General features: G+C 39.5%; 1 protein-coding gene and 1 long non-coding RNA gene across 4 annotated transcripts in view; one reads left to right on the top strand and one right to left on the bottom strand.

The window, feature by feature from the left end:
* The window catches only part of rxfp2l (relaxin family peptide receptor 2, like), an 80,482-nt gene that overhangs the window by 12,610 nt on the left and 42,315 nt on the right, over nucleotides 1-25,557 (top strand). For 2 of the 3 annotated variants that reach the window (XM_009301606.4, XM_001919507.8), the window contains exons 2-3: nucleotides 225-353; nucleotides 5,968-6,039. The exons of the other annotated variant lie outside the window; for it this stretch is intronic. In XM_009301606.4, coding sequence (XP_009299881.1) covers nucleotides 225-353; nucleotides 5,968-6,039 — 201 coding nt within the window. The remainder of the gene's footprint in view (nucleotides 1-224; nucleotides 354-5,967; nucleotides 6,040-25,557) is intronic. 3 annotated transcript variants of the gene reach the window in all.
* LOC110438657 (uncharacterized) overlaps nucleotides 6,527-25,557 on the bottom strand; it is a 66,563-nt gene continuing 47,532 nt past the window's right edge. The window contains exon 4 of the long non-coding RNA XR_002457031.3: nucleotides 6,527-7,161. This is a non-coding gene — a long non-coding RNA (uncharacterized lncRNA). The remainder of the gene's footprint in view (nucleotides 7,162-25,557) is intronic.

The raw sequence follows: 25,557 nt of genomic DNA, 5'->3' as shown, positions 1-25,557 counted from the left end.
CGGGGCCATTTGGGATGCAGCTCTCAGTTGAATTTTATTAATTCTGAAAGGCATATTTGCTCATTTTCATAGCGACTGTGTTCATTTGAGCTATTTTGCACATTTTGTATACTGCTTTGCATTTTTCCCCTGACAGCTTGGCATAAAGGAAAGCCCAAACCTTCGCCTTAGCAGACTTTTGCATTGACATGTTTCAGTGAATGTGTGTGTTTGTTTGTATGTAGATTCCTCAGGTTCTGACATGTGTCCATTGGGTCAGTTTCCATGCGGGAATCTGTCAGTGTGTTTGCCTCAACCACAGCACTGTAACGGGCAGCAGGACTGTCCAAATGGAGCAGACGAGGAGAACTGCGGTAAGACTGTGACACATACTCTCTCTTACAAAGATAATAATTTATAGTGCATATATGCACAGGCATACAGTATACTGGTAACAATTTAGATTAGGGAATACATATTTACTATTTTTTTTAGCTTCCCCAAATCTTGTTCCATCTAAAGTGAAACCAGTGGGACTAAGCTTGTTAGTTATACTTTGTGATCGTCCATCATGACTTTAATTTCAGAATTTAACCCTCTACTGCACACATTATAATAGATCTATACATCTTTTTTGACTGGTTTTCTTTTCTTAGAATGGCTGAACTTGAAGTGCTGTAAAAAAAGAAATGGGGAATTTTTTTTAAAACTACTTTATGACATGTTGCCAAATGCATCGATGTCCAATAGTGGATCTAATGTCTATTAGTGGATCTACTTTTAATTTACAGTATAAATTTCCTTATAATTAATAATTGTGTTGTTTGTTTTGATTTAATTGGTGTTGCAGTATTATAAGCTTTAACACAATTTATAAATGAAACCTTAAACATACTTTCCAACAACTGTTATTCCAACAGCTTTTATTTATTTCATACAGTATATATTTTATTTATTCCTCACTAATACACTGTTCCGTGTATTTATTTCTGATTAAAAGTATTGCCATTAAAATGAGATTTTATCCATAATGCAAATGTTGATAACATACGACGCAGCATTATATTATAGCATTAATGTTGTTATTGTTATAACTTAAACGATCACAGCTGTCCTTGCTAGCTAGCTAACCCATTGCAATAATGCACATTCAACTATTGCTCAGTGTTGCCATTTGTCAGCACATAAATTTGATCCATTTACAAAAAAACTAATTTAATAAAAACTTTTTTTGGGTTGTCACTATGTCATCATAAATTACTGAAAATGATGTCTTTTTGTGGATGATATGAGTTAATCCTTTACTCATTTTATTGACGTTTACATGCGCATTCAGCAATTACTCACAATAAACGGAAGTCTGTCAGAAAAACCCTGCACATCATGTGACTTAATCAAAGCAGATCATTTGGCTAAACTAAGGTCTTCTCTTTCCAACAGAAAAATTAGAACATCGGTCTTAAAGAAACAGTGGCAGGGAAATGAACATAAAAATCATGTTGGCATATGGCAACACCATGCGGTATAGGGTTAAATCCTGAAGTCAACTAGCAGCCCTGAAGGCACAGGACATCATTATGACGTCAGATGTACAATGTACCCCAGTGTCATCAGGACGTTAGATTTTGGTAGCATACCAAAGATCAGTAACAAAAGACACATACCAAAGATCAATGTCTACTGAAGTTACACTTTGAGGTGGTATGGACATCACATTATGACATTAATATGATAATGGATTTTGGGCTGTTAATGCCACAAATTTCAACCAACCAAAGATCAATGACTACTAATGATAGACTTTGATGTTGTGTGGACATCACATTATGACGTTAAGATAATTTTGGACGACCACAACCTAAAATCAACTAAAGATCAACGTCTACTGATGTTATTCTGACATTGTATGAATTTCTTGATGTCATTTCACGTTAAACTGACATTGGATTTTGCTCCGCTGACTTCGCAACCAAAATATAACCAAATACCTATGTCATATGACGTTGCGTGCCTGCTGGGAGTTTCTGAAATGTGGGACTGGAATATTATTTGAGTGTACACTTACTAAAGAGATGTTCTGATGAATTTCTATCAATATTTTTTAAACAAAGCCGTCATAAAGTGCATGCTATTCTCTCAAATCAAAACCAGAAGACCCCTATTCGTTAACTACGTGTACAAAGTTTTCCTCAGGAAACACCTAATTACTGCTAATGAAAGTAGCTATGGTAGTTGTCGTAGAAGTTGTGTTTACCTAGTTGTGTTTAACAAGTTATGGTTACCTAGAGTATGGCAATGCAGAATAAATGTTATTAAACAATGCAAATGTACTACAGGACGAAGTTCAGAATTGCAGAGAAGCTATTAAAACTGTCGGAGATAAATGGTGGCATGACAATGTAAGAGTGATTTTTTTAGTGTATTGATTAATTCAATACCCAGCAATACAAATTTAAAGTCAAATTAGACTTTTTATCACATGTTCAAAGCCACTGCTGTTTTATAAAGTAATATGTTGTTCTGTTTTGTAAAGGCAATACAAAATGGATGTTGTTTTTTAATCAGTTCTGTACAGTATCACTGACAACGGATTTATTGTTTACTTTATATTTAATTATACAACATATTATACTGAACTTTGACTACAGGTGATAAATGAAGCCAAACAGAAAAAAATACGTCAATCATGTCCTGTATTAAAGGATATTAAATGTTAAAACACTACAAATAATGCATGCCTGCCCATTATATAGTCAAAGTTCATTTTAGAGTGCAATTGTAATTCATTTCAAGCACTCAATGATGTTGTTAAAAGGGTTTTGAGTAATAACCATATCATAAACTGTGATGTGTAGCTTAATGGTAGCAATATTGCAACTCCAGCTAAAGGTAATCAATCATTTAAAATTTGGTGTGAAAGCAAATAAAGCACATTAAGATATTAATGTGCTGATGACCACTATAATAGACATGTGCCTGCTAATAAACAACTATGCAGCAAGCTTTTTTTACTAGGTGTATAATAAACATGACACATACCGCAAACACTGAACATCTCTCTATATTTAGGCTAAAAGACTGCTTTATTTCTTTATTTAAGAATACTTATTTGTACTGAATGTTTGTGCTTTCATTTTAGTTGTCTTTTATTTCTTCAATTCTATTTTCCAAAACGAGTCCTCTTTGCGCTTAACAAGTTTACAATAAAGTGTGTTGACAAATTTTAAATTATTAATGAAGGAATTATAATGCTTTGACTTATTGTTTAATCTTATGAGGTGCCGTATAGGATTTAAATCGAACTTTGCTTATCAACACATACATAAAACATGTGTATATACACCTATAAATTACTTGCATATACACCTATACTACTGGATGTTCAAAACAACACGGATGAAACTTGTGTATATACATATAAACTTGACGCATGAATACACCCACATACACACGCACATACATATAAACTCGATCCTCACATAAACACTCACATTAACACACGCACATACATATAAACTTGCTGCATGCAAACACACCTATACACACTTGCATATACATATAAACTTGATCTATGCAGATACACCCATAAACTCTCACATAAGAATATAAACTTGATGTGTGCATAAACACCCAAATGACACTTGTGCAAACATACAAAATAAAATTCACAAACATATATACAGTTAGTTGTGTATATACATATATGCAAGTGATTTCATATGTGTGTATGCATGAATTTTCACAGTAAAAGGAAGTTATTTCACTTTAAAAGGAAGTCGTTTAATTCCAATGTAAAAGTCCTTTGAGTGAAATGAACAAGATTATTTTTTGTCATGAATCAGGTTATTGCAAACCTTAAGAAACAGAAATAATGTGATTAATAGAGGAATTACATCTGTTGAAATATGAAAATAGATTATGCTAATTCTAAAAAATAAATAAATAAAAAGGTAATGCAAAGGAATGCTCCTGCAAAATTAAAGGTTTATTATGCAATTAAATTATTGGAAATGTTATTATGGTTTAATAAATATAAGGTTGCTTAAGTAATCATTTTGAATAAAATATGTTTGTCTAATATTAGTTTTTTATGTTTGTTTTATTATTGGTGTCACTATTTGTCAAGGGTTATGATACACAATTATGTCCAGTAGGGGGCAGGAATGCACTTAAGTGGGTTTTCCTGTCACCAATAAACAGGCTAATGCACCAAAATGCTGGATGCCAGCTGCTGTTAAAATATAAGTAGTAGTTATTAAACACAAAAGGAGAGTCCAGATAATATATATAGCTTTTCCATGGGGGTTAACTTGACCAACATGATGAGCAGAGACTTTTAATCAGCGTTTTTTTTTTTTTTTTTTTTTTTGTATATGCTGAATAATTAACAATCAAAATTATACCAAAATCTTGCAATTTTGACACCCACATTGTAAAAACATATAAAAAGCATAATAATTATAAAAATGTAAAAAAAACAAAACAAGAAGACTATAGGCTACATTAACATTTGCAATAGAAAAGAGGAGTTTAGTTTGAGTATACATTTATATTTATAATTCTGGTTGCTTTTTGAACGTCCTTTAAGGGTTCTATCTGTCCATTTATATTTGTGTATGTAATTACCTAATTAAATGAAAAGGTTTTAAATAAAAATATTTCTTATTTTGAATAGTCTATTTATATAGACTAATATTTTATATAACATATGTTCATAATTTAACATATTTAATCCCTCTATTAATCACATTATTTCTATTTCATAAGCTTTGCAATAACCAGATTCTTGATAAATGTTTGTGAAATTTATTTATTTATTTTTTTTGTATGTTTGCGCAAGATGTTATAGGTGTGTTTGCATGCAGTGAGTTTGTGTATGTGCGTGTCTTGTAGAGGGTGTATATGCATAGACCGAGTTTATATGTATATGTGAGTATGTATAGGTGTGTTTGCATGCTGTGAGTTTATATGTATGTGCATGTAAATGTGGGTATTTATGTGAGAATCGAGTTTATATGTATATGCAAGTGTGTATAGGTGTGTTTGCATGCAGCAAGTTTATATGTATGTGCGTGTGTTAATGTGGGTGTTTATGTGAGGATCGAGTTTATATGTATGTGCGTGTGTATGTGGGTGTATTCATGCGTCAAGTTTATATGTATATACACAAGTTTTATCCATGTTGTTTTGAACATCCAGTAGTATAGGTGTATATGCAAGTAATTTATAGGTGTATATACACATGTTTTATGTATGTGTTGATAAGCAAAGTTTGATTTAAATCCTATACGGCACCTCATAGTATAGGCTATTTCTGTCCGTTCGCATCCCGTCCCTTTGTGCCCCCTGGCGGCTTATTCACAAACTGCGGTCATACACTAAAAACAGAGAGGCAGCAATATTAAACGGCGGCAGTATATGCTCCGGCGGTAATTGCCACTTTGAACTCTCACCAACTGTAGATATTTTGGGTGTCAGTAAAAATCTAATATACATCTAACAACAGTCCAAAGATAGACTAGTTATCAAATAAACTGGAATGAATGTCTACATGTGAAGTCTGTTAAGGATGTTTACTTGATGACGAGTCTAGTTTTGAACTTTTCATATTTAAAATCTATAACATTTTCACTGACAGTCAAAATTCAGCCTTGTTTTAGCCAACAGGTCTATGTCGGTCTAGTGTAGTGTAGTATCTATTAGGATAGTAGTGAATATATGTTCCATTAAGTGTTTCTAAGATGTTACCCGCTAATACAGCTTTGCAGACATCCACCCATTATATATCCATAAAACTGTGTGTGTGTGTGTGTGTGTGTGTCTGTGTGTGTGTCTGTGTGTGTGTGTGTGTGTGTGTGTGTCTGTGTCTGTGTCTGTGTGTGTGTGTGTGTGTGTGTGTGTGTGTGTGTGTGTGTGTGTGTGTGTGTGTGTGTGTGTGTGTGTGTGTGTGTGTGTGTGTGTGTGTGTGTGTGTGTGTGTGTGTTGCAGTGGATAACAGTGGTTGGCCCCATCTATTTGATGCATTCATGAAAACAAGGGTCCAGGAATCAAAAGAGTGCAGTGAGTATCGCGTTTGTTCTCCTTTTCTCTGTCCCTGTTGCTTTGAACATATTTGTGAATTGCTTACAGGATAAACATGAATAAATAATCATTTAAGGCTGATTACTGTTTGCTGTGTTGAAAACTGTAGTGTAACTTTTCTGTTCTAAACAAACAAGGTGAGAGTGTGACTTTCCGTTCAGAGATTTCATTTGTTATGTTTTTTTGCAAGTACTTATCAGTTTCATTTAGTACTCATCTAAAAACAAAGGTGAGTAAATTCATGAATGTGAGATGGGTTTACAGCTGGGTTTAATACTTAACAGCGCTCAGCTGGATGGAACAGATCTATTGAATGTTATTACCAGGTTTTATCAACAGGTGGTAAAAATTGATGTTATCTGTAGGTGTTATCAGTGGGTATTATCTGAAGATGTTATCGTGAAGATTTTATCATAGGGTGTTGTTTATTTTTTATTAGAACGGGGTTTTCTTTCTTTTTTCTTTTCTAAATGGAAAGTCAATGACAAGAAAGAAGGTGAAATCCAATTCCCTTCTTCCCTTTCAGTTTTAGTTTGGAAAGGATAAATACAAATTGTTCATTTGATAGAACACAGAAATATGACTTATATGTTGAAACTTCAAGAAGTCTTTGAATAGTTTGTCCTCTGTAACAGATGCATCTTTGTCCCTTTCATCTTTGAGTGCCAAAAAGAAGGACACGCAACGTATTTAGTTTGGTGAATAAATTGGACACGCTTCATTGCCTCACTTCTGAAGATCATTTTGTTTTCAAAAACTGTAAACAACAAACTGTTTTAAACACTGCGACAAACCAATCCGTCACACTTCTGATTTAATTAGAAAATAACCTTCTAAGCAAATTAAAAACTTACAAAAAATAAATACATTTGTCTGTATGAAAGGGTGGGAAGGAAACTGAAAGTTGACATCTCACAAAGTATTATTTAATGAATTTTGCAGACTATGATAAACCACAGAGGGACGATGATAGAACAAGGCTTCTGTCAGTTTCACTGTGACTGTCTTGTACGGAGACTGTATTTGAGTGGAAGGTCAGGAGGAGGCTCAGAATAAAATTTGTAATATCCCAACAGTGGTGAGGTTTTCAAGAAATAAGCCCTGCAGTGATAAAAAAAAACAACAAAAACATATTTTGTGTCTCAATCAAGCCAGATATTTATACAGAGATAGTAGTCAAAAGATTGTGTCAAAAAGAAAACAAAAGTTCAAGACTTGATTAAGATCTTATCAGCAGTCACTTTAGACCAGGGGTGCCCAAACTTGGTTCCTGAGGGCCATTGTCCTGCAGCTCCAACTTCCTTCTACACACCTGCATGGTAGTTTTAGTATACCTAAAAAAAGCTTTATTAGCTGGTTTAGGTGTGGTTAGTTGGGGTTGCAGGGCACCGGCCCTCCAGGACCAAGTTTGGGCACCCCTGTTTTAGACCATCAAGGGGTTAGGCACATTGTTTCTCATTAATTGAAGATTAATGAGAGAAATGACATTGTTTAATACATAACCTCTATGACTATAGGTGCTGCCTTTCAAAACAAACACTTCAGAAAGAATATATACAGGTTCTTCAGGTTCATTTGATATTGGAGACTGGACTAATTATGCTAAAAATCCAGCTTTGCCATAACTCTATCAAATTAAGTTTAAAATATTTTACAGAAGAAAAAGGTTATTTAAAATGAAAATAATATTCAAAATAATAATATTGAAAATAAACGCCCCTTCTGCCAAAAATTATATGATGACATTGAGTGAATGCTTTTGGCACGTAGTACATATTCAACAAATAGATTTGCTTCTACTGATCCTAATCCCAGCGTCAGCACATTCAGAAATAACAGTTTGTTGGCAAAAGCCTCTAAACTTCACTGTTTTAGAGCAGCGGTTCACAGAAATCCGCAGATTTTTAGCCCATCACTGAGTCTATCTATTTACTTGTGTAAATGTTTAAATTTGTATTAATTCAGTTTTTTTTTTTTTTTTGTGATAATATTGACTAAAATAAAAATGTTTATATGATTTATTTATAATACAGTTTGTAAAGTAATATTTTCTGTCTTCCAGTAGATATATTATATGAGAGACTTGCTTTGTTTACCAAAAAAGTGATCCTAATTGATAATTTGTAAAATTTGTAAAATTGATAATTGATAATTTGCATTGTAAAAATTAAATAAAAGTCAAAAAGGTGTTATTTTTTATTTTGTAAATTACGTTCTTAGTTACAATACTCCCAAAATCATTCCACATAAATCCGCAGATTTTTAGTCTCCAAAGAAATAGCAAAAAAACATTCACCAATGAGCAATTTAGTCATTGTATACAGCAGATTAGAGGGTGCGAATCACCCTAAGGGTTAAGGCTACAGGATTATTGAAAAGGCTTTTTTGTCAGTAAAGCCTGTTCCACAATCAGCTACAAATATCCAGCTCCATCTTTCTGATTGAGAAATGTTTACTTTACAGGTCCATAGTTCATTGACTAGATATGCAAAAATTATTTTTTTCATCAATTGATTTAATTGATGCTGAAATAGAAGATTTGCAGTTTGACAGCTGTTTGTGCCAATTCTCAGTGAACTTCAGCTCTATATTGTCTATGTTGCTGCTACATCTGAAAAGTATGAGAAAATGTTGCATTTCAATTTAAGTGGAGGATCTAAAATAAATCCTCCTTTGAGCTGATTTTGTTTTTGGTTAAACCTGTTTGATTCGCTGGATCTCTTCTTATCATTGTATTTGCTTCTATGCAAAAGCGCTCTCTAGCCTATGATTTATTATGCAGGACTTCTAAAGGGCCACACTTAACAGCAATGTTAAATAGTCTTTAGCTAAATGTTTCATTGTCACCATAAGGATGTGTTGACAAAAGCATTTTTTTCTAAGCTTTGAAATTTTTCTGCAGTGCATTTCAAATCTCCCACTGGTGGAGCATTAAGTATCTATTTCACGCTGAGTGATTGGCTTTTTTTCTGGTCACTGTGAGGTGAAAATAGTCCACTTTGAATAAATGAAGCACTTATCACTGTCTTTTTACCAAACCATTCAATCACAGCAAAGCAGTGCAAATACCACACCAACCAGCATCAACACACTACTACAACAATGACAAAGAGAAGCACAACAACAGAACAAGTGCTGGCTAAATACATTTAGGGAGAAATGGCAAACACTAGTGAAACAACAAATGTATAAAAAATTTCACAAGTGGGCCAAACGTCTTTATATACAGTACCTGAAAATAATGGAAATAACCACATTTTCCATACAAGTAAATAGTTTTCAGCACTGATAAAAAAGAAACATGATTATTAATAACTGAGCACCAAATTAGAATGATTTCTGAAGTGTTGTGTGGCACTAAAAACATTCAAAAATGTAAAAAATATAAATATATATATATATATATATATATATATATTTAAATGAATGAAGCTTTAATAAGCATAAAAAACTTGTAAAAAACATAACACATTTTATGGAACCTACTGTACATTTTTGTTTGGCAGTTCTATCTTTTACCATTCAAGCAAAATCTGTGCTTGCATTAAATGCTATATCTTTTATAATAATACTAATTATAATTAAATAATTGATAAATAAACACTGTCAATACGGTCATTTATCATATTAAAATTACATTTAACATTCACTTTTCTAAGCATGTTTGTATTGCCAATTTAGTCATTGTATACAGCAGATTAGTTGGTGCGAATCACCCTAAGGGTTAAGGCTACAGGATTATTAAAAAGGCTTTTTTGTCAGTAAAGCCTGTTCCACAATCAGCTACAAATATCCAGCTCCATCTTTCCGATAGAGAAATGTTTACTTTACAGGTCCATAGTTCGTTGACTAGAAAATGCAAAAATGGTTGACGATTTAATTGATGCTGAAATAGAAGATTTGCAGTTTGACAGCTGTTTGCGCCAATTCTCAGTGAACTTCAGCTCTATATTGTCTATGTTGCTGCTACATCTGAAAAGTATGAGAAAATTCTGCATTTCAACTTCAGTGGAGGATCTAAAATAAATCCTTCTTTGAGCTGATTTTGTTTTTGGTTAAACCTGTTTGATTCGCTGGATCTCTTCTTATCATTGTATTTGCTTCTATGCAAAAGCGCTCTCTAGCCTATGATTTATCATGCAGGACTTCTAAAGGACCACACTTAACAGCAATGTTAAATAGTCTTCAGCTAAATGTTTCATTGTCACCATAAGGATGTGTTGACAAAAGCATTTTTTTCTAAGCTTTGAAATTTTTCTGCAGTGTATTTCAAATCTCCAACTGGTGGAGCATTAAGTATCTATTTCACGCTGAGTGATTGGCTTTTTTTCTGGTCACTGTGAGGTGAAAATAGTCCACTTTGAATAAATAAAGCACTTATCACTGTCTTTTTACCAAACCATTCAATCAAAGTAAAGCAGTGCAAATACCACACCAACCAGCATCAACACACTACTACAACAATGACAAAGAGAAGCACAACAACAGAACAAGTGCTGGCTAAATACATTTAGGGAGACACAATGTAGGGTACAAGAACTGTATATGACTCTGACAAGCAGCAATGTAAAGATACACCCTATGTATGTATGTATGTATGTTAATCTATGCCTGACTCAAGATGTACTCTACAGTTGTTTGCCATCTTTTCTCCACTGAGAATCAGGATCATATAATAACCATGTGAGTGTAAGCAGAGAGCAAATGTGAAGGCCTAAGTAGAAGCAACAGTTGAAGAAAATTCTTCATCTTGGGTTTTATTTTTAAATGTAAGAAGTATTACTGCAGAGCAATGTTTATGAAAAAACAGGGCCTGAATGTAAGAGCTATAGAATTAAGATTCTTTTATTATGGGAGCAATGCTTGGGGACAGTTGTCTTAGAGAGTGACGCACTTACACGCAGATTGTGCTAAATGAAGTCCCCAGAAAGGTCATGGATACTGATTTCTGTAATTGTGTTATAGGGCAAGCTCTATTATAAATGAGAATCGGAATATTTCTGCACAGCATTCTTTTTAAACTCAATTTAACTTTCTGTTGACCAAGCAAAGCCATTTTTTTTCTGAACACTTCTTAGCTTTTCAGCGTTTGCTTTCTGTCTACTTCTAAGTTTACATCAATTACTTTTGGCTGGTGCCATGTTAATAGACTGACCCAAGTGGCATGAACTCAGATTCTAGGTCATTTGAACGTTATTACCCAGCGTAATAGCAGACTGGTAAGGGGCGAGAACTAGAAAAAAAGCTTTTAAAGGTCGATGAGAGAGAAGTGCGATGGTGGTGACATGTACTTCCAAGGGAAATATAGTTTTTATGAGCTTGGTGGCTGCCCTCGACATCACCTATCACTGAAGACACCAGTGGGACTCGGATAGCTAATTTAATTTATCTTGCAGCGCTGGGATCAACATAATGTTTAATTCCTATCAAAGTGTGATAATGGCATTTCCACTTAGGGAGTGTGTAATTTGATTTTGTGCAATTGCTTAATGCTGGGATTTAAAAGCACAAGCTGTAAATATTATGATCAATATGCAACCCTGTGTACAAATCTTAAACCACCACCTTAATGGCCTGAAGCTTTTGCTCAATACTGTATAAATATCAATATTTTATTTTTGTTCTCCTAATTAAGATACAAAGTGCAGGAGGTGCGTACACAAAATACATTCAAAATACTGCTTTTTCAAATTAATTTGTTAATATGAGCTGAAACAACACATTTTTTGAGATATTTGTGGAACAACTTAGTTGTTTTATTTTCAATCTACTTAAATTTGTGAAGATTTTGTCAAGTATTAACTTGATCTATTTGTGTTTGTGTACGCTGTAAAAAAGGCAGGGTTCCACACAATTGCTTCATGTTGTCAACTTAACTGTTTTTACAAATTTTAGTGGATTGACCATAAAACAATACGTTGTCCTCCCAAAAAAAGTAAGAATTGTGTTGATTCAGCTCATTTTATATAAGTAGTTTAAACAAGCAGCAAAAGTCATTTTTTGAGTGTACAGTGTAGAATAAAAGAACAAAACTGCTTCTGTAGGCAGAAATCTGTATTTAGTGTGACCTCCCAACCTAAACCCTTTAGGGGAGGCTGTCCTGAAGTTTTCTACGATAATGTGACATTCAATACCTTCTTTTAGACTTAGTAAAGTTCTTCTTTAGTTTTTGCAGTTTTCTTTTTTTTTCTGGCCAGGTAATCCCATACTGCCATACTAAAATGTTCAGGTCTGGACTTTATTGAGGCCAGTTCATGACCGTCAGCATTTTATCAGCTGTTTTTCTCTCCAAATATGATTTCACTGCATTAGCAGTGCTTGGAATCATTATGCTGAAACATAAAACCATTACAAAGCAGGTGCTTTCCAAAATAAATGGCATGATGGATATAAACCTGTCTGTATTTTCATGATCCCATCAATTTGGGCTGTATCAACAACAGCCCTAGAACAAACGCAGCCCCGAACAAGGACAGAGACTCAACCGTGTTTCACAGAGGACCTCAAACACTCATTCTTCCAACAAATACTTTGAAAAACAAGGTTTCCACATCAAACCAAATATCAAACTCCCTGACATTTCCCTGAATTTCCATGACAACTTTAAATGGAAAAGCCGGTCACTGTTGCACTTATATATTAATAATATAATATTTAAATTATATGTTCAAGCTAGATTATCAGTTTGCATGAATTTAGTAGATATTATGAGGATAAAAAGTATGATTTTGCAAACTGCATTTTAAAAAAGATTTTATGAATTTCTTTTTTACTGTACTGATTTTGGTTAACTGTTTGCATGCTCCTTCTCCCATATTTGATAGCTCAATAGTAGTATCTGTCATCTACTTTTCATCATTCTCTCTTTGAAGAGGTGGTTTTGAAGCCAAGGCTCTTAAAATATAAATTATCCTGTCATGTTTGCCAGGTACAGTCTGGTGACTGTTATCATTTTTCTGCAGCATGCATACAGTAGATAAAAATTTTACAGTATGACTTCCAGTTGAAGAGGGTAAAAGCAATAAAATTGAGCTAAACAGCCTAAGCCATAAGGTACAGAATAATATTTAGTAAATAAAGTAAATAAATGAATAAATACAAATTAAAGCAACAAACAAAAATCTATGATATCCCACAACAGACAAAAAATGGCAAACACTAGTAAAACAACAAATGTATAAAAAATTTCACAAGCGGGCCAAACATCTGCATATACAGTACCTGAAAATAATGAAAATAACCACATTTTCCATACAAGTATAAATAGTTTTCAGCACTGATATAAAAAGAAACATGATTATTATTAACTGAGCACCAAATTAGAATGATTTCCGAAGTGTTTTGTGGCACTAAAAACATTCAAAAATGTAAAAAAAAACAAAAAATATATTTTTAAATAAATGAAGCTTTGATGAGCATAAAAAACGTCTAAAAAACATAGCACATTTTATGGTGTAAATCCACCTGTCCTACGCTAACCACCCCGCTCCAAGCTGGTTTCGAAGCGGCGACCTTCCGCATAGGAGTCGGTTGCTCTAACAAGGAGGCTAAAGACCATGGCCTCTAGCGTCTGTCGCTAGAGCACCTTTAGAGGTCAGAGGAGTGAGGTTTACCTGCACAGCACACACTAGCTGGCCTCCGTTACACTCACCCCCCCTAAACCTCACTCCCATCCGGGTCACGGCACCAATGTAACCCCACCGGTCCTACGCTAACCACCCCGTTCCAAGCTGGTTTCGAACCGGCAACCTTCCACATGGGAGTCGGTTGCTCTAACAAGGAGGCTAAAGACCATGGCCTCTAGCATCTGTCGCCAGAGCACCTTTAGAGGTCAGAGGAGTGAGGTTTACCTGCACAGCACACACTAGCTGGCCTCCGTTACAATGGCACCTACTGTACATTTTTGTTTGGCAGTTCTTACCATTCAAGCAAAATCGGTGCTTGCATTAAATGCTATAATATATTTTATAATAATAAATATATATTTAAATAATTGATAAATAAACACTGTCAATACGGTCATATATCATATTAAAATTACATTTAACATTCACTTTTCTAAGCATGTTTGTATTCTTTTTCCCTAAGTATTTCCACAGACCTCCTGGTTTACTTATTCAGCAATACAGCAAAACTGCCACAAATTGTGCAGTCAGTGGATGGCAGATTGAGCCTGTCAGAGGCGGTCTTTCTAACTGCAGATGTAATGCAGCACTTAACAGGGTTTTCCCCCTTGTTATGCACATCTCTCCAGAGCTTGGGGTTTAATGGATGGTGATAGACTGCTGCTGCTTTATGGATGAAGCTGTCTTACTTACATGGGCTGAGACGGGCTCCCAGGAGGGTTATCGGGCACACAACACTATATACTCTAAAACATCAATGGGAATGGGCAGACTGTGTGTCCCCTCCACAAAAAATAGCTGAGTGCATTTTGAAAAGGCTGCTTATGGTGGCAGAGCTTTAAATGTACCGTGGAAAATTAAAATATGGGTCAAATTTGGTTTTGCTATATGCACACAGCACATGAAAGTACACGTCCAAAACAAAGTGTCATTACCGCAATCTATTACTGAAAGCCTGAAATCATTGTATTTTTGGGAGTTCTTGAGCAAAGAATTGTATGTATTAAACACATATGGTAATATAGAGACTCAAGTTAAATAAGTGCCATTTAAAAAAACATAAGTCTCCATCTGTTTATCTGAAAGCATATTGATTCCCATAAGTTGACACACAGCTAATAAATGCTTCTTTATATCCAAATGGAGACAAAAAACTATAGTTCCCCTTCGGTTGGGGAACTTCAGTGCTATTAAGTGGATTTGATCTTTGTGAAAATCCACGAAATGGGAGGATTCGGTTCAGAAGCCGCTTGTCTGAAAGAGTATTGAACGGGCCAATGAATGCAATGAATTGGCAGCGTAAGCTTGCACAGGTGTGCTTCATTGCCAATTATCCCAGCATATAAGCACACCTGGAGCGAGCAAACACCATCCTTTTCGCTTCAGAGACTTTCTGATCGAGTTGATGAGGGTTCCTCCTGCTGTGACTAGCGATTCTGAGCGGTCCAGAGTGTGTACACACATCGGCAGACGGTCGAGCTGGGTTTCTCCCTTGCCTGGCGTTCTTTGGGTCCGGTCCTCCAGAGCGGTGCGTATAAAGTTGCAAACTTCACAGAAAGAGCAACACAGTCGTGCAGCACGTCCTTTTCAGGACGGCGCTCCGACTGTGCGTTTCTGGATGCGGTGGTTTCCTGTCCTCGGATGATGGGAACTGTGTTACATAACTGGGGGGTCCAGCATGTTAATGCGCTGCTCGCAGGCAGTTCATGTCGTCATTGCGATGCCATGACTGTTGCGCAGTAAAGATCGCAGCTAGCCTTTGCAAAAGGGCGAACCACCCAAGTTGTCCCCTGCTCTGCAGCGGGCACTCGGGCAGATCTGAGGGTTTCAGCGAGAGATAATCCGTCGCCCACGGGCCCGCGGACCTCCCGCTCCTCTAAGCGCTCCATCCAAGCTTCGGGCAGGGGAAGCGATCCGTCTAACAGATGGTTGCCCTTACGCCCGATGACACCGGAGACCAGACGTCCACCGCAGCATCGGAGGGTGGGATTTCATTGTCCGATGATGATCCAGACCTGCTCGCCCCCTTCGGGCTGGTGAGCGCTGTCACTACGCATCCTAAAACGGACATGTTAGCCGTGCTTTCCCGGGCTGCTTTGGCCGTGGGTTGGAGATGGTTTATCCCTCAGCTCCGCGGCTGGACCAACTAGAGGGGCGTTCCCTTCTTCCCGGAGGTGCACAGTAGGCTCACGCGATCTTGAAAAGCACTTTTTTCTGCTCGTGCTGCGTGACCCTCCACCCTCACCACTCTTGACGGTGGAACAGCCAGGGGGTATGTGGCGATTCCTCAGGTTGAGTGCGCGATGGCGGTCAATCCGCGCGGTGCCTCTTCTTGGCGGGGTTCGCCTCATCCCCCATCCAAAGCCTGTAAGTTATCTGCCTCGGAGCTAGAGCTTACATAGCTGTGGGCCAGGCTGCTTCCGCCTTGCATGCGATAGCCACCTACCAGCGCTACCAAGCACAGGCGCTGGCCGAGCTGCACGAGGGTGGGTCCAACCCAGGTCTACGATCTCTGCACCGCCGCCGACTTAGCTCTTCGGACTACTGAGTCTGCTGCGTGTGCGTTGGGGAGGACGATGTCCACATTAGTGATCCAGGAGCGCCACCCCTGGCTGATATGCGCAAAGTCGACAAAGTCCGCTTTCTTGACTTCCCCATATCTCAAGCCATGTTCGGCGACACCGTCTGTGAATTCACCCAGGAATTCAAGGCGGTGAGAGAGCCGTTGATGGGTAATGTCTTATCAGCGGTCCGTAGCCCATTCCGCCCGCCGTGCCATTCATACCTGCTCCTCGCCGAAGGCGCCCACCTACGAGAGCTGCTCCGCCCCCGCACACGCTGCTGGCGAAGCGAGCGCGTCGGGCACCTCGGAAGCAGGCAGCCCCCCTGCCCAGAATGCCGCTAAGTCCGGCAACGGACCGCGAAGCGTCCCTGGGACAGGCCATCTGGAGAAGAGGGAACTTGTGCTTACCCCGCTGGAGGGCGAGGCCCCATTTCCAACGGCACTTTTTTTACTGGCATGAAAACATCATGAAAGAGCACTTTTTTACTTCCCCGGATGTGACAGCCCGAAATCTGCCAGTCTGGGACGCTATGCTTTCTAGCTTGCAGATTCGGTGCGTTTCGCCAGTGGCTCACGAGCGCTGGGAGGATGGTCTCCTTTCTCCCACCCCTCGAGCCTCCCCTCCGGAGCTCGGGTGCGGAGTGAGAGCAAATATCTTCCAGCGCTTCCCGGATCAGCACACCCACTCCGCGCTTCCCCACTGCTGGTACGTCAGCGATTGTAGCGATGAGTCCATTAGCGAGAGCTCTGCCTGCCTGGTTAGCGGGGGCCAGCTCTTCGCAGTGGCTCATATGCACAATCAGACTCGGCTACACTTCATCGAGCCCAAATGAGCGGTGGGTCACGGCCAATCCTAGATCTGCGCGTTTTGAACCACTGTCTGCACAGCTGCCGTTCAGAATGCTCACGCAGAAGCGCATCCTCCGGTGCGTTCGTCCTCTGGGTTGGTCTGCAGCATTAGACCTGATGGACGCGTATTTCCATGTCTCCACTCTTCCTTGCCACCGTCAGTTTCTGCGGTTTGCGTTTGAAGGTCGAGCTTGGCAATACAAAGCCCTCCCCTTCGGGCTCTCTCTGTCTCCGCGGATCCTCACCAAGCCCACGGAGGGTGCCTTAGCGCCCCTTCGGCTCGCGGGCATCTGCATACTCAATTTTCTTGACGACTGGCTGATTTTTGCCCTCTTTCGGAGCAATTGATTATGCACAGAGACAAAGTGCTCCGGCACTTCCACCTGTTGGGGTTTCAGGTCAACCGAGAAAAGAGCAAACTCGCCCCTGTGCAGAGGATCTCTTCTCTCAGGCTGGAGCTGGACTCGGTCACCATGGCAGCGCGCCTCTCCGGATAGCGTGCTCAGCTGATGCTGTACTGTCTGAGAGAGCTCGACAGTAAAATAGTGGTCCCACTAAAACTATTTCAGAGGCTCCTGGGGCATATGGCATCCGCAGCCGCTTCATGCCTCTCGGATTACTCTATATGAGACCACTTCAGCACTGGCTTCACGATCGAGTCCCCAGACGCGCATGACACGCGCGCGCACACCGAGTCTCTGTTACTTCGCTGTGTCGCCGCGCCCTCAGCCCTTGGATCGATCCCTCGTTCCTACAGGCCTGGGTGTCTCTAGGACAGGCGTCCAGTCTTGTTTTCGTTTCAACAGACGCTTCCAACACGGGCTGGGGGGCTGTGCGTTGCGGGCATGCGGCTGCGGACCTGTGGAAAGGTACCCAGTTGCATTGGCATATCGCCTGGAGCTGTTGGCAGTGTTCCTTGCTCTCCACCATTTTTTCCGGTGCTGGAGCGGCAACACGTGCTGGTCAGGACGGACAGTACGGCAGCGGCGGCGTATATGTGCCGTATGGGGGGTATGCGCTCTCGCCGCATGTCTCAGCTCGCCCGCCGTCTGCTCCTCTGGAGTCATCCGCGGCTGAAATCGCTGCACGCCATTCATATTCAGGCAAGCTCAACCATGCAGCCGATGCGCTTTCGGCAGCCTTACGTCCTGGAGAATGGAGACTCCACCGCGAGTCTGTTCAGCTGATATGGGCGCGATTCGGGGAAGCCCAGATCGATCTGTTGCTTACCCCGAGATCGCTCATTGCCAGTTGTTCTTTCCCTGACCGAGTGCTCTCGGCACGGATGCACTGGCTTACAGCTGGCCTCGGGGCATGCGCAAATACGCGTTTCCCCCATTGAGCCTGCTCGCGCAGTTACTGTGCAAGGTCAGGGAGGACGAGGAACACGTTGCTGGTTGCGCCCCTCTGGCTCAACCGGACCTGGATGTCAGAGCTCTCCCTCACGATAGCCCTCCCCTGGCAGTCCCTTTGAAAGAGCACCTACTCTCTCAGGGACAGGGCACCATCTGGCACCCTCGCCGATCTTTGGAGATCCTTAGACGCGAGGAAGACTTAGGTAACCTTTGATTCGCCCCCTCCCCGAGCGCGTCTATGCCCTGAAGTGGAGTCTATTCACTGAATGGTGTGTCTCTCGCAGAGAAGACCCCCGTAATTTGCCAGATCAGCGTTGTGCTTTCTTTACGCCGAGAGAAGCTGGAGAGCAGGCTGTCGCCCTCCACACTCAAGGTTACGTGGCTGCCATCTCTGCTCTCATGACGCGGTGGCTGGCAGCACCGTGGGACCGCATAACCTCATCATCCGGTTCCTCAGGGGCGCTAAGCGAATTAATCCACCCCGCCCCCTCTCATGCCCTCTTAGGATCTCGCCCTTGCTACACAAGCCGCGTCAGATCCCTTCGATCCTCGACTCAGTATCTCTCTGTCCCTGAAGACTCTCTGTCCCTGGTCGCGTTGATATCAATTAGAGGGTCGGGGACCCGGAGGCATTTTTCGGTCAGTGACTCGTGCCTGTAATTGGGCTGGCTTTCTCTCACGTCCTGAGACCCCGCCCGCGATATATGCCCAAGGTTCCTACCACTCTGTTTTAATACTAGGTAGTGAGCCTGCAAGTGCTGCTCTCGGAGGAGGCAGACCCAGCCCTTCTTTATTGTCCAGTTCGCCTTTTGCGTATTATCCGGACCGCACTCAGAGTTTAGATCATCTGAGCAGCTCTTCGTCTGTTATGGCGGTCGGCAGCAGGGAAGTGCCGTACCGAAATAAGTTCCCACTAGATTGTGGATGCCTTTTATTTCGCTATCAGAGCCGAGGTGAGCCGCGTCCCCCAAGAGTGCGTGCACAATCCACTCGGAGCTTCGCATCCTCTCGAGCGCGCGCACGCGGCGCCTCTCTAACAGACATCTGTAGAGCTGCGGCCTGGGTGACACCCAACACATTTGCAAGGTTTACAATCTGTGAGTGGAGCCGGTTTCCTCAGGGGTATTAGGTAACCCTTGGTGATTGAGGAAACAATTCGGTAGGGTGTTGAAACACGCTTGCTGCGCAATTCTCCCTAACACGGAGGTACGTGCGCCTTTTTATCTGTCAGTAAAGTTCCCCATCAGGTGAGCCCTGCAGATTCCTCCGTGGCCCCCAGCACTGACTCAGCGGAGGAGTCACTTGCTGGCCCACTACGTTGTAGGTCTGCCCGCTGGTCAGCCCGCGTTTTGGGTATAGGTGCCTGCTATGTGTGATCCCCACTAGGCGATCCCATATGCTTATTCCGCCACGGTTAAGTCCCCCCCCCCCTCTTTGCTATGCGTACTCCACCTTTTTAGGGCTAGTCCATATGTAAATTCTGCCATCTATCCCCCCTTGGGTAACGGATGGCCTCCGCAGCGTCCTCCCTATCGGGATTGCACGCTTCCCAACGTACTGTCGTATTTTCCAAGAACTATCTAGATGCTCACGACTTCCCAAAAAATATATCTAAATCTGTAAGACTTCTGTTGAAGTAGGATAAATTAGGGCCAGGGACACGTTGGAGGACCGCGCCTCCCATGATGTGGGTGCGTCACGCTTGCTTGACAATCCCCTCATCGGGGGCGTTGGTAAGGTGCAGTCATTATGGCGCTTTCCATACTTCTCCCATTTCGTGGATTTTCACAAAGATCAAATCCACTTAATAACACTGAAGTTCCCCAACCGAAGGGGAACGTTCGAGGTTACAGAAGTAACCCTTTGTTCCCCGAGGAGGGGAACGGAAGTGCTATACTCTGTCGCCATTATGACTGTCCCTTAGCTGTTTGAAAGTCTCTTCAGCTTAAAAGGATGGCATTTGCTCGCTCCAGGTGTGCTTATATGCTGTGATAATTGGCAATGAAGCACACCTGTGCAAGCTTATGCTGCCAATTCATTGCATTCATTGGCCCGTTCAATACTCTTTCAGACAAGCGGCTTCTGAACCGAATCCTCCCATTTCGTGGATTTTCACAAAGATCAAATCCACTTAATAGCACTTCCGTTCCCCTCCTCGGGGAACGAAGGGTTACTTCTGTAACCTCGAACGTTCTCTTCGCTCCCTTCTTTTCCCCCTGCTCTGCTGGCCACACCTACTCTTCCCTCTGCTCGCAGCGCTCCACGCTCATAATGAAGCTTTTTTTTTTTTTAATTTGTAGGTAGAATTAAACTAAAAGGGAGGAGGGTTTCATGGCCCTTTAAAATCATTACTGAATATATAAAATGCAATAATCAGTTCTATTAGCTTCTACTTTGTTGTTCAGTTGTTATACAAGTAGGATGGTTGATTGGTGTATTTTTCCTGCCCCACCTTCACAAATTAATTTTTACCTGATTTCTTTAACTATGGAGTAAGCTACTATAACATTGAATAAGATTACAGTGATTGTAATTGACTAGTGAAAACAACTGTCTGCTGGCTCACAAAATGAGACACAAACCATGAGGAGTTTGCGTTTATAGTTTACAAAGTTAAAATGCAAAGAAATAAATAGTAATTAATTTAATGCCCTGCTACTTGTGTTATACGTAATTTTATGTACACATAATCACAATTTGTAATTTACTCATAATGATAATCGTCTTTATTTAAACACTGTAAATGAGGAGGACTTCTCTTCTCCTGAATCCCCAGGTCTAAATGCAACCACAGTGAATAGCAGTGCAGCAGGTCTCTTGCCTTTTCTATTTCAACCATTAGCCCTGCCAGTAATCTGAAAGATTTTAAACATGGGCTAACACAGCAGCACAGATAGACGATGTCTAAATGGCAACAAACTCAACGGATAAAAGGCAAAGTCTGCCATTCTGTAATTGTCGTACAGCCCTACCGACAAAAATGCTTGCTGCAAACCAAAAGCTTTGTATTGGCTCTGACAGCATTGCGGGGAAAAACATGCAACAAACCCTTTAAATCATGGAAACAAACACGTACGACACTTCATGTATGGCTAAAAATTGTTCACGGACACAATCTTACAGCTTGGCAGGTCTGCCTTGCCTTCGGAAAGCACGTGCAGTCATGAATAATTAATAAGCAGGGTCTTCTAATAGGATAAGAAAACTCAGCTATGAATAATAATGAGAAAGATCAACGGTACGATGGTCACAATTTTGATCCCGCCTCAAAAATGATCAATGCTCAAATTATCCATTTCCACAACTAAAGCTGACAGATGCTAATGTTGTCTGATGCTCAACACACAAAAATCTACAGTGGCCTAGAGAGCTGAACGTGCTGCCTGTTAGGAATATGGCCTAGTCATCCATTGGGAATAGACTTTAAAAGCGGATGTACCACTATACTTAAAAAAATAAACCACTGCATTCCTGGACACATAATTAATATAAGCTTGTTGTAATTTATTTGTGGGATTATGCTAATTGTGAATGAGCCTGCACTTGCGCCCTATTTGTGAATGATTGGAATGCATGAACATGTTTGTGATCTTTACAAAGCATTTGTAAATCTAAAGGAAATGTTTAGTGAAGGTCTGTGTAAGATAGAAATTACTTAGAATGTAATTAAATGAGGAAGGCCCATTAAGCAGTAAGGTCCGAAACAACATTGAACCCATTGACTTTCATTACACTGTATGAACAATGGCTTAGACAGTGTTCAAAGCATCATCTTTTGCATTCCACAGTGTGTCATACTGGATTAAAATGACAAGACAATAATAAATGTTTCAAGGTTTAAATGGCGACAATGTGGAGTGGTGGAATTCTTCAGGTTGTAGCTGCCAAAATTTTCTCAGTCTATGCCAGTCTATTTTATGATCTTTTTAAAATTAAAATTCTTGGCAGGGCAGACAGAAAAACAGTCATAAAGTTGCATACACAAGGGGCAACACAACTATCCACTTTAGGCAAAGAATAAAGCAGCTAGTAGAACATCCTATATCGATGACGGAGTAAATTGAATCAGTAATTGGCATGATTTTGAGACAAGGTATTGATAAACGATGTATATTATTAATTATTAAATAGGTTGTGCGGTAAATGATGCAATGTATGTGAAATATACAGAGTCTGTACAGGCATGGCATGCAGAGATGAGGTCTGACTGCCTGTGGAAAGAAAATACTTGTGTATAGTGTTCCTTCGCCTCAAGTCTGGGAGATAAATGGGGTGCTTCCTGATGGTGGACGTGATGTACTGGCCAGTTTATCTGTTAGAAGGCATTGCTGTCAGCACCAAAACAATTTCCATAGGCCTGATAGTGATTTTTTTTAGTGAAAACCCTGTGGAGCACTGGCAGGATGAAAAGGTCCTGTGAGGAGTTTGTTGATTACGGTCTTAGGTAAGATTGTGTTGCTGAATTGAAATCAATGTGCCCTGACATCGCGGCCTTTATTTTCCAGGTGAATGAGTGCGAGATGGATGGTGGTTGTTTTGGCATCCTCGGTTGAGCGGTTACTCCTGTAGGCATTTTGATTAGGGTGCATAGTAGCTGGGATAGCTGGGCTTTGATATTTGCCATGACTTGCTGCTCAAAGTGATGGAAGTGAGAGTCAAGGGGGATTTTCATTCAGAAATCTTCAAGGTTCAGGGCAAAGGTGGATGAAGTAAACAGATCCAGCACTTGAGCTGAAATATGGATTGGCATCAAAGTCTAGGCTGTTCTTCCAAAGTATCCCAATGGCACCCTAAACTTTCAGAATTTCCCATTTTTGTTCATGTAATGCTGCTTTAAATTTCAGGTTTAGGTCTGTTGAGGGGGTTGCCTTAAGTCTGTTAATTTACGCACTTCCAGGCCATCCAAGGTGTAAGGGACTCTTCATTCAGTTGAATATTAAAGACATTTTTAACAAAAGCTGGTCCTGATAAAGCGTATACAGTATAAGCAAAACAATATAATACCTATGGTTCCTGACTGTATATTTTCAGACTAATGATTGATTTAAAATAATGTATATTATTAGGTATTAACATTATTTTTATTTTTTGTTTAGCCCATATATAACTTTTTGAATGTCAAGTGTGGGTAACTGTGTTGTGGTTTTGGACTGTTGATTGGTTGTGAAGTTGTGGTTTGTAGACTTTTTTAAATATAATGTGATATTTCGGTTGTAATATTTATTTGCTTTGTTATGACAAAGCAATTTTAATTAGTCAGAGATCATTAATCTAATATGCTATATCTAAAGTCTGTCCAACATCAGTTTCATGAGTACTCTCCATGTACAAACAATGCTGACTATATCATTGCCTGATAATGCAGTGAGGCAATAAATCAGCAAGACCTCTTTTTACAGTATAAGACCTCTTTTGGTAAATCTGTTTTCTCTGTTAAGGGAGCCAAATGGTGGAATGATTTACCTGTTAGCCTAAAATTAGAAAGTAATATAAATGTTTTTAGTGAACTTAAAAAGAGATCAAAAGCAAAACAGCAGTGTTTACACAATTAGTTTACTATTAGTTTGTTTGATCATGCCACCTTTGCTTTTGCCTTAAAGCAATTTCATGTAAAGAATTATAATGTTGTGTATATGTATCTATTTTTATATTTATTTATGTTAAACCAACAGGTGTTGAGAATTAGCAAGTCTGCTAGAACACTTAAACACATGCATTTGGTTGCCCAGTGTATTTGTGAAGTCCATGTCAAAATAATAAAAATTCAATAAAATAGACCTAAGCTTTTCATATGCAGCCATTAAATTAGAGTTCAACTGTTTTAATCAAAAGAATCTGTTTAAGACTTGACTTCATTCATGATTCAGAAATCACTCTGATATCTTGCAGCATTCTTTAGTTTGAAAAAAAAAATAAAGGAAGTAGAGTGGAGTAAAAATACAACAATAAAATCTACGAGAAATGCTGTAGATGTTGTTCCTTATTGTCAAACTTGGGTGAGAGATACCCAGTTGGCTCAGATCCAAAATGTGTTGTTTTAAACTTAGAGACATAACTCCCAAAGATATGTGAGAAGAGTTCAACATTGTTTTTGTAATAAAAAAACGTTGAATTCTACTTTATTTCACAAACTTTTCCTTGTTCTATTGGTCAAAATCTTGATAAAATTGCAATACAGGGTCAATGAAAATACCTGCATTAGCCTACATTTCTGTGAAACAATACGTTTTGCCAGGTACATTTCACTGCACGTTTTAAACAACAAATCTACCAGAGGGCATTGTGTACATTTTTGCTATCTACATTTTGGCAATCTATATTAGGGTACATTTTGTTTTGTACGTTTAGGGAAATGCATCCATCTTGTACAGGTACACCAGAGGGTAAGGCTTATCATACCTAAAAACTTCCCTAAACACAACCAATAGTGTTTTAAAATACAAACAGTTAATATCACTTTCATATCTTATTTCTTTAGCTTGAAAAACAAAACAATTTAAGGAGGGTTTTACTCAAATGTAGTAGAGTAAAAATACAACATTAAACTCCATGGGAAATGCCATAGATGTTCTTCCTTACTGTCAAACTTCTGTAAGGGAGACCCACTTGGCTGAGAACCAGAATGTGTTGGAAAAGTGATTGTGTCAGACTCAATGGGGATTAAGCTGTACATGTCTCAAATGTTTTGAGTGGGTTGAAAGAGTTGAAATGTCTTTTTTAACTTTAAAGGGCACCTATTTTAAACCTTTTTTAAACATTTGAGATAAGTCTTTTGTGTCTCCAGAATGTGTCTCTAAAGTTTCAGCTAAAAAAAAACTCATCAGAATATTTATTACACCTCTCTGAATCAGAAAAATTTGAGCTGTTAAGACAGTGAAGCTGTTTTTGTTGCCTGTGCTTTTAATGGAAATAAGCTTGTTCTCCCCATCCACTATTCCCATGTGTGTGGAGTTTAAGCCTTTCTGCAAAAATGAGCTGTGCACAATAGCTATGTTTCCATCCAAAAATGCTAATTAACTTCTAATTTCTGAAAAGCCCTCTTTTCACACTATCGCTGAAAATGAACATCACGTGACCACACACACACACAGTTATGTGCTGTAGC

Source organism: Danio rerio, chromosome 5, assembly GCF_049306965.1.
Source record: "Danio rerio strain Tuebingen ecotype United States chromosome 5, GRCz12tu, whole genome shotgun sequence".
NCBI lineage: Eukaryota > Metazoa > Chordata > Actinopteri > Cypriniformes > Danionidae > Danio > Danio rerio.
Note: the sequence above shows the minus strand (reverse complement) of the source record. Positions and strands in the feature narration are given on the sequence as shown.